General features: G+C 35.5%; 1 protein-coding gene across 1 annotated transcript in view; it reads right to left on the bottom strand.

Moving 5' to 3' along the window:
- The window catches only part of LOC108716186 (CUB and sushi domain-containing protein 1-like), an 882,106-nt gene that overhangs the window by 30,068 nt on the left and 838,453 nt on the right, over nucleotides 1-13,585 (bottom strand). Inside the window, exons 55-56 of the mRNA XM_041563770.1 lie at nucleotides 10,578-10,766; nucleotides 5,098-5,271 (exon numbers count right to left, since the gene is read on the bottom strand). Of these exons, the coding sequence (XP_041419704.1) occupies nucleotides 5,098-5,271; nucleotides 10,578-10,766 (363 nt within the window). The remainder of the gene's footprint in view (nucleotides 1-5,097; nucleotides 5,272-10,577; nucleotides 10,767-13,585) is intronic.

Raw genomic sequence — 13,585 nt, 5'->3', positions numbered from 1 at the left:
TTTGTTTTCCTGGCAAATTGGTCTTTTTAGTTGATGGTAAATTCGTACGATCGTACGATCGTTCTGAGAAGATCGTGGTCTCACGATGAGGATCTGATCTTTTAAAAATCTCAACATCTATGGCCAGCTTTAGAAGGCTTTTCATCCTCTGTTACTGCAGTGAGATGGCACACGATAACATGAAGTAACACAAGCTATCCTGTTTGTAACTAGTTAGCTTTGTGGGATAGCTGGTGCTTCATCTGTATTATAATGATAGAATGTCATGTCTAGTGATAAGCGAAATCTTTCATGAAGTGTCGCAGTGAAAATGACGCCCATAGACTCTAATGGGTGAAACAATTGTTGCTTGTCAAAAATTTGACACGCAATTTGTCGAGCATAAAAATTACTTGTCAGCCATAGACAGATGTATTTTGCAATTTTTGCTGTTTCTCTAATTTTTGGTAAAGCAAAATGGGTTAGATTTGCCCATCACTAGTCATGTCTGCAACATAAGTTTTCATTTAGGGGCAGATTTATCAAGGGTCAAAGTGAATTCGAGGGTGTCCATTGTGTCTGCACATGCACAAGTACAGCGATCTTATTCCTGGACTTTACATCAAATGTATTTCTTTTTTTTGTAAGCCTTTATTTTTGCTTTTCAGATTAATAGGAGGTACAGAAAGAAGACTAAAGGGGGGTGAATTAAAACAAGGGTCATCCATTTGTTACAAACATATTGTCATCCATGTATTCAGTAGTTCTGCATACAATGCTGCCGTATTCTTTTCACTTTCTAATCATTTATTAAGCTATGGCTTCTTGTCTTTAACTTTTATTAATATCATAGCTCTACTGAACATTCAATGATCTTGGGAGAAAAGGTGAGATTAGGTGGAGGTAAGTGGATAAGGTTAAAATGTGGGGAAAGGGAGGAATGGAATGGAAGCAGGTCTAGAGTTCAATTTATAGCCTAATCATTGTTTTCTACTGTGTGTCCCTATTGTTCAAAAGTACTGCTTTTTCAGGCAACTTGAGCTCTTCTCAGTGTACTGTATCCAGTCTTCCCAAACATTTCGGAATGCTTTAGTTGTCCCACTTTTAATTGCTGTTAGTTCTTCCATTACCTTTGTATTTTCTATTTCTCTTATCCACTGATTTTTATGTGGTGTTTCCTGATTTCTCTGGTATTATAGGATCACCGCTCTCGCTGCTTGTAGCAAATGAATACTGAGTTTGTCCTTTATCACGTTGTTTATTGTTGTCAAGACTGAATAATACCGTCTCTATGCATTTGTTGTACATCTTGGGTCTTAAATTTTCGATTGTGTCAAACACTTCTTTCCAGTAGTCTCTTATTTTTTCACATAAGAACCAAATGTGGCTAAATGATCCTTCTAATTGGTTGCATCTCCAACACTTCTCTGATACGTTGTTGTATATTTTGTGTAGGTTCTGGGGGGTTCTGTACATCTACTTATTAATTTATAGTTTGTTTCTTGTGCTTTCATTGATTTTGCACCTTTATGAGCTGTCTCCATTATTTCGTTGTGAAATTCTCTATTAAGTTCTTGCTCCCATTGTCTCATGAACACTGTTTTTTCTTTCTGTTTTCCCTTAGTTTTTTGTAAAATTGTGCTACTGGATACTTTAAATTACTTTGCTGCAATAGCTTTTCCCAGTCGGTGGGTAGTCTTGTCTTTTGTATTATTCCCGTAGACTTTATTTAGTTAGTTATCTGCAAATAGTTCCATTGGTACCTGGGGTGGTATCCTCATTTTTAATGAATGTTGAGTAGTGGTATGATTTCTCCATTCTTTATGAAATAATACAGTTCTGTGGGTTTGTTATTAGTTGTGGCCCATCTGTCTTATTGCCTTTTTTGCAGCTAGGTCGGAAGCCAGGATTATTTAATAATTCTAGTTCTGGGGATGGAAATGGTGATATCTCTGTGATATCTGGTTCCATATCTCCAATGTGGCTCCTATTGTTGGGTGTTTTTTGATCTGTTGAGGTAAGTCTGAAAATTTTACATGCATAACGTTTCTCAAATTAACTTGTATCTCATATTGTTCCGTTTCTTTCCACAGTTTGAAGATTGAGTCCCTCTTCCAAAGCCAGATCCTGTGTAGGTGAGTAGCATTATAGTATTGCTCTGGGCATGGGAGCGCTAGGCCACCCTCTATTTTTTTATTTTATTAGTTGGCTGTAGCTTATCCTTGGGTGTTTTTTGTTATAGAGAAATCCTGTGAATTCCTTTTTTATTTTTTTTAAAGAATAGTTTTGGTAGTTTTATTGGCATAATTTGGAATAAGAACAGTAGCTTGGGCATTATCATCATCTTTAGTACATTCACTCTTCCAAACCACAAAATGGATTTGGATTGCCATTGGTTGAGTGTGATGCTAATTTCCTTTAGAAGTGGCATGTTGTTTAGCTCATATATTTTCTCCAGTTGTGATGGTAGGTTGATTCCTAGGTATTTTATGACTTGATTTGCCCACTTGAAAGGAAAGGCTCTTGTGGTTGGTATATTGATGTTCAATATTTCTGATTTAGAGTAGTTTATCTTGATTTTGAACTCTTGTATCACATACTGTAATGATATTTCAGTTTTTATTATCACTAATAGTAGATAGTCTGCAAAAGCAGCTGCGGTATGTTCTTGTGTACCTAGGTTAAGGCTGGTGATTCTCAGTCCTCATTCTGTTGTATTGCAGTTATCGATGTCTCCATCACTAAGACAAACAGTATCAGAGATAGAGGGCAGCCCTGACGTGTTTCATTCGAGATCTCGAAAGGTAGAGAGAGCATGCTATTTATCTTGATGCGTGCATGTGGAGCTTTGTATACAACCATTATTCATGCTATTGTTATTGGGCCAAATCCAAATGTTTGTAGTGTAGATTTTAGATAGGACCAGTCCACTTGGTCAAATGCTTTTTCAGCATCTGTTTTTAATAAAAGCGTTGGTGTGTTTCTCCTTGTGGCATGAGAAATAAAGTATATTATTGTGATCGAATTGTCCTTTCCTTCTCTCCCTTTTACAAATCCTGTCTGATCCGGGTGTACCAGCTGCGGAATGATAGTTTGGCTTATATTTTTGTGTATATTTTTTTTTATCTAAATTTATCAGGTAGCCTATAGCTACCACAGACTGCTGAGTCTTTGTTGGGTTTGTGAATTACCGTGATCTGCACCTCTTGAGCTTGTCTGTGAAAGTGTTTTTGTGCTGTTATTGATTTGAAGTGTTTCAGGAGAATTGGTTGGTGTTGGAATTCTTTATAAAACCCTGCACTATATCCATCTGGACATGGGCTCTTGTTGGTCTGTAGGTTCTTTATTACTTTAGTTACTTATTCTGTGGATATTGGTATTTCTAGTTGTTGTTGTAATTCTTTCGGTAACTTAGGTAGTTTTATTTGTTGTAGGTAGTTTTCTATTTTCTTGCTTTTGTTTTGAAACCTCCGGTTTTAGATTATATCTCCTGGTAGAATTCCTGAAAGCATCTCACAATCTCTGGGTAGTTATAGTGTAATTTTTGTTTTGCATCCTTTATTTGTGTAATAAATTTTTTATTTTTCTGTGCTTTGATTATTTGGGCTAACATTTTTGAAGGCTTGTTGCTAAACTCATAGTACTCCCTTTTGCATTTTTGGTATGCTTTTCTGTGAAGGAGTCTAAAAGCTGTTTTAACTGAATTCTCTTTAACTCCAACTCTGCTTGTACTTGTCTTACTAGGGATGTTTTATGCTTGTTTACAGGGTTCTGATTTCCTGTATTAGTAATTGGGTTTTATGATTATGTTCTCCTTTTTGCTTATTGCTCATTGCTATGAGATTGCCTCCTGTGACTACTTTTATTGTTTCCCATAGCTTTGCGGGATCTGTTTCCGGTAGGTTATTGTGTAGTATTGTTTCATCAATCTGCTCTTGTATATTATTTCTATTATTTTTGTTTAATAAAAGTCTCTCATTAAACCTCCATGTAAGTGATGGCTTCATGGTATTTGGAAACTCTATTTGTGTAGTATAAGGCGCGTGATGAGATAGTAGCATTGGCTCAATTTGTATTTTCTTGATAGTTTGTAGCCATTTTTGGTTGATGAGCATGTGGTCTATTCTGTTAAAGCTATTGTGTGGGTTGGAGAAGAAGGTATAGTCTTTCTCTTTGGGGTTGTGTGTTCTCCATATATCAATTAGGTTCAATTGGCTTAAGTGTCCTTTGATTTTCTTTGGTGCTTTGTATGTTACAGTTGATTTTTGGGATGAGCAGTCTATAGTTGGATTAAATGCAACATTGAAGTCCCCACCAACTAGCAGGATGCCTTCGGCATAATCAGATAAAGTTCGAGTCAACTTTTCAATATGCCTCTCTTGTTTTTTGTCGGGTATGTACAGTGAACATATGGTTTCAAGTATGTTGTATATGTTTGTCTTCTTCATCAATCCTTGCGTTTATTAAAGAAAATGGCACATCTTTATGTATCAGAATTGTCGAACCTTTAACTTTAGCCTCAACATTTGTACTGGAGAAAACATCATACAATTTATTTTTAATTATAGATGCATGGGCTGATTTAATATGTGTTTCCTGTAGATATATAATTTTTGCATCATGTTTGTGACAGTTGTTAATTATTTGTACAGCAAATGTATTTATAACTCATGACCTAGCACAGTGTTTTCTGGGTGCCCAGACTCATTTTTAGACCATGTTGTGCAAGAATCTCACCATATTCCACCCTCTTCCTTATGATAACATCTGTGGTAATCACATCACTGCATATGTAATATTCTGTCGGCAACGAACTGCATGTTCATGTTACAGTTATTTAGCTAATGCAGATACATGTTTGTGTGGATTTGTTTGTCAAGGTTGCTTAATTCATGCCATCACTTACTTTTCCCCCTCTGTTTATTGCAAAATAATTCCTTGTACTCATTGTGTTTCCTTTTATTGCCGTAGTATGGGAAGGTTTATCTACATGTCAAACTACACGCTACACCAGGATAACAAGTAGTGAAAACAGAACACACCTATATTTCTGTACTAGAACTTACTATAAGTTATATAAAAACAAAAAGGGATAATTGCATTTTAGCTACAGCATACCTGAACAGTGAGGTAGGGCTCCACTCCATCTGCTGTCCTCTTGACATACTCGTGTTGCATTTCCAATAATGTTGTGGTTACCCATGCAAGAATAGTGAATTTTTGATCCATATGTAAATTTATCTCCACTTAGTAAAGCATTAGCTGGAACTCCTGGATGTCCACACAATATTGCTGTAAAATTAATTTAATAAAAGTCAAAGTGATCTATAATTTATTAAGGAAGTTACAAATCAAACCATAGAATAGTAGACAGGTACTCAATGAGCAACCAACTTCCATGTATCTCATTTTATTGTAAAAAATCAAATACAGTTGTACATCTAGCCTTATTATCCGATATTGGACATTTGGCCATGTTTAGGGATGGGCGAATTTGAGCCGTTTTGTTTTGTTTTGTTCGCCAGTGGCGAATTGTCGCAGACGCCCATTCTATCGGCGTCAAAAAAAATTTGATGCGCGTCTTTTTTTTTTGACGCACGCTGCCATACAAGTCTATGGGTGTCATTTCCACAGCGAAACAAGGCAAAAAAATCCACCCCTCCCTGCCATGTTAAATGCAGAAGGGCTTTCTTCAATGTTCTGCAGTCCATATCTAATGAATTAGGAACCTGGAGGCTTGAGGGGGATCACTAACTAACACTAAGGAGGTGTATTTATTAACATTGGAGACAAACATCAATGGTGATGTTGCCTATAACAACCAATCAGCAATTAGATTTGAACAGTTACCATCAAGTTGTTTCCATTCAAGTTTTTTCTTAAATTAGAAACCATTCCAGTTGTGAGTTCATTCGAAGTATTAAAAAACTCTAACATTCGACCTTTGATAAATAACCCCCTATATGTCATATAAGTATAAATGGTCACTTTTCTACTTTGATGTCAGAAGTCCTTCAGAAGTATATTCAAAACAAGACATTTCAATCCCATGAATTGGTATAAATTATTGAGTAAAAATGTACTATAACAATATTACCTATATAACATTACAATACTATTAGTGATACTTGCCTCTGTATGCTTTACTGAATTAAATGATATGGCATAACTATTGCTTAGTTTAATTTAGTGTAAAGTAGATATTGCGTAGCTCAATTTAATGCAAGGTATACAGTCATAAAATATCTTACAATAAGCACCATAATGTTTTCCAGAATAAAGTAAAAATTATAAAAGCAAAATTGTAAAAAAGAATTGCAATTATTTAAGCATTTCCACAACAGGAAATAATTTGTAGCTTCTGTGCCACTAAAGAATATAAACATAATAGAAAACAAATAAAGTGAAATGGATAGAATAAAGCCCCCTGTAAATGTTTTATAAAAAGATATAACATAATCAGCATGTGCTGTAATAAATAACCAATATGAGATGTCTTTTCAGTTAGTGTAAATAAATACTTTAAGTAACTCTCTGAATCTATAATAGTTTGCTATAATCCCAACAGGTAACAAGAGATAAAGTGCATTGTAAAAGAAAATACGGTTTAATTGCTTGTTTTATTCAGACTTTATTCTCACTAAAATACTTTCAAGAATAAGTTGTAATACAGAGTAATTTGAGGGAAAAATATATCCAAGATAAGCAATAGCAATCTCTTTTTAGTTACTGTTTCTGTATAATATGGATTTTCTAAACAATAATAAACAGCTTTGATGTTAAAACCACCCTCTATCTGCAGTTCTTTTGCTGATGAATTTTAAATACTTGCTCCCTCTTGAGCTGTCTTAAAGTCATGATCATGTCTACTGATATAAAAATCATAATTGCACCAATTATATTATAAATCACATTTCTTCCTCACCACTGGGAGGTTACTAAAACTAATTTAGTGTGTGTCTCTCTGTTCCTAGCCTGCCAAAAAATTAACCTATGCAAGATTCACTGACTGGCACTGAGACCAAAAGATGGGCAACACTCAGTGATCAGTCTGTGATGTGGTGAAACTGTAGGCAGTGGCAAATGCTACAGTTACATAGGATGTGCTCATTCATGGAGAAGCTAGGCAGATGAGCACAGCAGGTCAACAAACAGCACCGACCATGTCTGCACACCCTGTCCTTCTCAGTGCATGCAACTCACTGTGTGATGTGCCAGGAGTCTGCCAAATACGAAGGGGCAACATAAGCATTAAAGCTAATAAACACAAAGTTGACCAGAAAGGTATATAAAAAAAACATGTTTTCTTCTGTTTTATAGTATGAGTAATGGATTAATGCATAGTAAAAAAAAAAACCTTGGTTAATGCCCCCTCTTACAGTAGATCAGTAAAAGATAACTGATAAATGGATGGAAGCATGTTACTACATAACCTGCTATTAATTTGCTTGTCCTGTTATTTTTCAGTAGTAATTCCCCTGGATTGACTTTTAGGGGCAAACATTCCACAAAGAATCAAGTTTTTGAGTTGTATTTTGTGGTCAAAACTCACATTTTCAAGTTAAAAAATAGGCTTTTTTTGCCGAAAACTTGATCGATTCAAGTTTTCGAGTTGCGGGACTGGAACTTGCAAAAACAGGTTTGAGTTTTTTCTTAAATAAGATACCATTCAAATTCATTTGAGGTAAAAAAAAAAAACCCTCATAGTATAATGTGTACAATATTACATAGTATAATGTACATATTAACAATATTAATACTGTGCACAATATTACATATGTACAATATAATTGATCTTTGGGGGTTATTTATCAAAGGTTGAATTTTAGAGCTATGTGAGCTTTAAACCTTGAATGAACTCTAATGGTTTCTAATTTAAGAAAAACCTGAATGGAAAAAACTTGAGTCAGCGAGTTAACAACCCAAAAATGTGAATTGAACGAGTTTTCAGTGAAAAATAACCTTGATTCACCGAACCGCCGAAAAAAACTGGAAAATCATGTAGGCTATTAAGATTTTCAAATGGTTCAATGGACTTCTGTCGTTGACTCCTACATGAACTCAACAGGTTTTAGATGGTGCATTTTTGGATTCAAGCTATTTCCAGGGTGGGGGGTATAATAAATCTTGAAAAAAAATTAAAAAGAAATTCCCAAAAAATAACCTAGAAAACTCAAATTTATCATGAAAAACACAACTCAATAAAAAATCTGCCCCTTAATGTCTGAAGTTTTATTGACCCAATACAACAGGTTAATTTTAACATAGTTCCTTTTTTGGTGAGCTTCCCCTTAATGCCTTCCTTAGTTACATAGTTAGATCAGGTTGAAAAAGTCCATCAAGTTCAACCCCTCCAAATGAAACCCAGTATCCATAAATACACACACTGACCCATCCATACAGTTATAAACTATATATAGTGGATAATGTACCCCCTACTGTAATTTATAAAGATATTATGTTACCGAGGAGTTATGTGACCATATAAAAGCACGAGGCCGCAGGCCGAGTGCTTTTATACAGGTCACATAACTCCAAGGTGACTATTAATATCTTTATAATTTTCTGTAGGGGGTACATTATCCATTATAATCTACAGTGTTTTTACTTTTTTTATTGTCTCCCTGTGTGATTCTTCTCCTTTAAACTAAGTTCTGTGGCATTCTGACCACATGGTTGCAGTTGCAGTCATTTGGCTTTAAGTTAAAAAGTGTCAGAAGGGGAAAGGCACGAAGGGTGTAAAATGCAGGGGGGTGGGCAACTCCAGAGATGAACTGAGTGAGATAAAGAGGAGATTGATGGCACAAGAGGTACGTGAGTGGGAGGGACAGACGCAGCGAGACTAAAGTTTGAAGCTGGGGGGTGGGAGCAGCAAACAGATCGAGACAAAGAGTAACAGGGTGTGGGAGGGGCAGATGGAGTGTGACGAAGAAGGAGGGGGAGCAGTAGAGAGAGGCAGACGGAGCAATATTGAAGTTACCTGGATTGGAGCGCTGAAGAAACAGGAGCAAACGGTGACAGGGTGTGGGAGGGGCAGAGGGAGTAGGAGCGGAAGAGGAAGCCCGAGGCAGACGAAGCAAGATCAGTAATGGAGGGGGAACAGAAGAGGAAGAGAGACAGAGGGAGCAAGCATCAGAGGGTGGGAGACAAATGGAGAACGGAGAGGTAGGAAAGGCAGCACGACCTTAATAGGAGGCGCGAGAGAGCACGCAGCGTGAAGGCGGAAGTGAGGCAGACAAAGCAGGAGGAAAGCTGTAGGGAGAGTGCAGCACTGATAGCTGCTGACGCATTAAGCTATAATCGGTGCGTTCCGACGTCAGAACGCGCCGTTTATAAGGATATAATTTACAGTCTGGTCCCATAGGGAAATGACCAGACTGTAGATTATATACTCATATACTAACTATAGACTTTAGTATCACAATAGCCTTGGATATTATGCTTGTCCAAGAAATTGTCCAAGCCAAGGCATTAACTGAATCAGCCATCACAACATCACCCGGCAGTGCATTCCACAACCTCACTGTCCTGACTGTGAAGAACCCCCTACGTTGCTTCAAATGAAAGTTCCTTTCTTCGAGTCTAAAGGGGTGGCCTCTGGTATGGTGATCCACTTTATGGGTAAAAAGACCCCCTGCTATTTTTCTATAATGTCCTCTAGTGTAATCATGTCCCCTTGCAAGCAAGTGTAAAGTGACAGCAACCTGCATGGAACCTATAATTCTGCACTATTTGGTATCATCAGCAAGTTAATACTGAACAGAAATGACCAGTGTTATTGTAATTTATGAAAGATATTTAACTCTTTATATGTTGGTGCGCATTTGTTTGTAGTTATTGCTTCAAATGTGCCCCTGCTGGGTATGAAATGTTTTGTGGTATAAATTGTTTATAGACGTTGTTTAACTGCATTATTTGTAAATAGCCTGATTGCTAGGATATACTGGACCCTGCAACCAGATAGAAAATGAATGTCTACATCATACTTAATTTGAAGGTAAACCACATTTTTAGTGTTTTTTTAATAAAGTAATACAATTAATATAATAAAATGAGAATAAAAAATTCAGAATACTCAGAAAAGGCAAAAAAAAAATCAGGATTTTGTTTTAGGTAGTTGTGGGATGATTTTTTTGGTCTACTCACTTTGATAAATATTCATGTCATATAGCTTATTGATTTTTGTAGAAGAGAAACTGATGTTATATTGGCGAAAATTAGTGCTCGGCTAATTCGCGGTGAATTTCTTCATTTCACTGCCGGCGAATAAATTTGCAAATTTGTGAAACGTAACGACAATTCCGACGGCGGCAACAATTCTAGGAGCCCATTGATTTTAATGGCCGTCCGAATTGTCGCCAGCGTCGGAATTGTCGCCAGCATCAGAATTGTCGCCAGCGTCTAAAATATTTGGACGCTGGTGTCAAAATTCATGTTTCACGAATTTCCTCACAAAATTTTTTGGCGAAACGGGAGAAATTCGCCCATCACTAGTGAAAATTCAGCTCTGCTTTGTTTTTCTGGTATGCAGACTCACAGTAATTTTATTCATGCATTTAAATAAATATTCTTTCAAAATAAATGTTTGTGATACTTACTTAAGCATTTAGGTAATGACCTGTCCCACAAGCCATTTGCCTTACAATATAAAACAGATGATCCTAATAAGAAGAAGCCCTTTTTGCAATGATAAGTAACACTTATCCCGTATTTGAAACTTTCAGGGTAATTCTGTTGTCCATGTCGTATTGCATTTTCCACAAAGCCTGGATCAGTACAATTCACAACTATAAAAAATAAAGTGAAGATATTAATTATAAAGGACAGATGAAAACTAAAACATATAATAAAAGACTTCCCTTAAATTACAGGATTGGATATATTAAGAAGCTCATTTCTGAGTTTGAGGTTTTTCCCACATTTGAGTTTTTTTATTTGTTAATGTGTTTCTCCCCCTTCCCTGATTACTGGTTTTAAATTACAAGATTTTTATTTGTATTTTTCCAACTTTCTTTAGAATAAATATGACTGACAAAGACAAACATGTTGCTAAAAAAATTGTGTTACGCCATAATTTTGATGCTATTTAAACACATTTAAGAAATATATATGATCATAACTATTAATCATAATACTTTTTCAATACTTTAAGTGATACTGTCATGGGAAAAACATTTTTTTCCAAAATGAATCAGTTAATAGTGCTGCTCCAGCAGAATTCTGCACTGAAATCCATTTCTCAAAAGAGCAAACATATTTTTTTATATTCAATTTTGAAATCTGACATGGGACTAGACATATTGTCAATTTCCCAGCTGCCCCAAGTGTAACAGTCATATGGGTATCTATCTGAAAAATAAAAACACCTGATCTAATAATTCCTATAGACAAATACAAGAGTCCTCTGCACTCAACCCATTATCAATATATATAAGACAGAGACATTTTGTGCATACTGCTACTGAAAAATGCCTTACCCTTTAAGCAAAACAGGGATTGTTTGTCCATATTTTGCAATATATTTAAGCTGGCCAACTACGTCAAATTCATTCCATATCTGGCCAGTCCTACTCTTAATTTCTTAATTATATTGCAATATATGGACACACAATCCCTTGTTTTGCTTAAAGGGTAAGGCATTTTTCAGTAGCAGTATGCACAAAATGTCGCTGTCTTAAATATATTGATAATGAGTTGAGTGCAGAGGAATCTTGTATTTGTCTATATGTATTTTGTGGTCACAGCCTCATTGAACCCCCGCCTAATGGTTTGAAAAATTAGTGGTGAGCACAACGTTCCCTTTTTTGTTATAATTATACAGGAGCAGTGACCAGCTCCATGTTGTAGCTCCGACCCTTCCCAACTATAGTCACGTGATCCCACTGGTGTCTAATAAAAGGGCAGCCAAGTTTGGGAGATTTACTTTGAAAGCAGCAAGTAAGTTGCAGGTAAAACTTAGTCCCTTTGTAAAATGTATAATGAAGCAATAGAATTCTTAATGAATCAGATGAAAATTAAGCGTAGGACTGGCCAGATATGGGATGACTAATAATTCCTAGGCAACATGCCTAAATAAGTCATAATGGAAATAATGATGTGACCACAGCAAAGGATTATGAATACCTAACTGATCCATAAAATTAGCTTATCTGGTGCCAATGCCATTTCCTAATAACAATCGATGTGTACATGTTTTAATACATTCTATATAAATGGTCATTATATAAAAAACGTTTGCCATAAGGCTAGTCACTTATAAACACTAATTAGCAAAATGCGTTTAGTGGTCACCAGTATGAAAGAAAACAACGGATTACTGCTGGACACATTTTAATTTCTATTTCATTTCCTTAAACGTGTATTTTGATCTTTTAAAAACAATATGAAGCTGCTAATGAGCATATCTGTTGTAATGTATTTTTTTAATGAGATCCTGTTTTAATCAGTGGATATTTCTTGAAAGAAACATAAAATCCTGATGTGCTTGGTACAACACATTCCTTTTTACTATACATAAACTAATGAGGATCAATTTGTTGTTTATTTTTGTGTGTATAATAGGAATATATTTCTAACATCTGCAAAGGTAAGGCTGCTTCCAAATGTACTGTGAACCCTAGAGGCATTAATATTCTATAAAGAATATAAGCCTTTTGATTTTTTTTTGTTTCACGTCTAAGAACAGCTATAATGAATATCATACAGTACCATAAGATGACCACTGTTCATTTTGTTAATAATGGAAATGTAATATAAATGAGAAAATAACATTCAGCAGGATATACAGGTATTTTACAAAAGAATTAAGTTGGTTGGCATGCACATCTGTGGCACTGGATTCCCAAATTACCATTCACCCCAGGGACCTTATTGTAAATCTAGGTGATAGAGCAGAAGGAGATTGCCTTCTCTCAGTGGCAGCTGTCAAGAATTACATGCAAAATGAGTTTTGGCATCCTTAGTCTAGTCTGTGGAAAAAGTCAAAATAATGCTTGAGTCTGTTGTGATGAGTTTAGAACTTTTATCCAAAGAGAAGCAAACCACAAGCTAGATGGAAATTCTAAATATAAATATATATATATATATATATATATATATATATATATATATATATATATATATATATATATATATATATATATATATATATATATATTGGAAATGTATTGGCATAAAATAAACTTGAATTGCATCTATACATTTCAGTGCACATTGCTTCAGAAGGACTATGCAGTATTTGAACTGGCATGTGCCATTAGTTCTTAGAAGCTGGGGCTGGCAGTTATTTATTATATAATCTAATGCAACCTCTGCCACACAGGGATTACTCTCATTCTGCCAATCTACAGTATATGAATTGGGATAATATTAAAATATAAACAAACCGACTAAAATTTCCTTGAAAATTCCGGTCCTTTTCTTTGATTCCGTGACATATCAGCTTGCTTTGATTTGTCTTTTGTGCCCAAATTGCTTGTTATATGCTCCATAGCACCAGCATCATATGTGATACTAGAATTGGTATGCTGTCTCTCTAGATGCAACTTCATAATAATTTCATTAGAAAGAGTGTCATTTATCTGAAATAGCAACGTCTGTCACATGC

Source organism: Xenopus laevis, chromosome 5L (genome assembly GCF_017654675.1).
Source record: "Xenopus laevis strain J_2021 chromosome 5L, Xenopus_laevis_v10.1, whole genome shotgun sequence".
In the NCBI taxonomy this organism is placed as follows: Eukaryota; Metazoa; Chordata; class Amphibia; order Anura; family Pipidae; genus Xenopus; species Xenopus laevis.
Note: the sequence above shows the minus strand (reverse complement) of the source record. Positions and strands in the feature narration are given on the sequence as shown.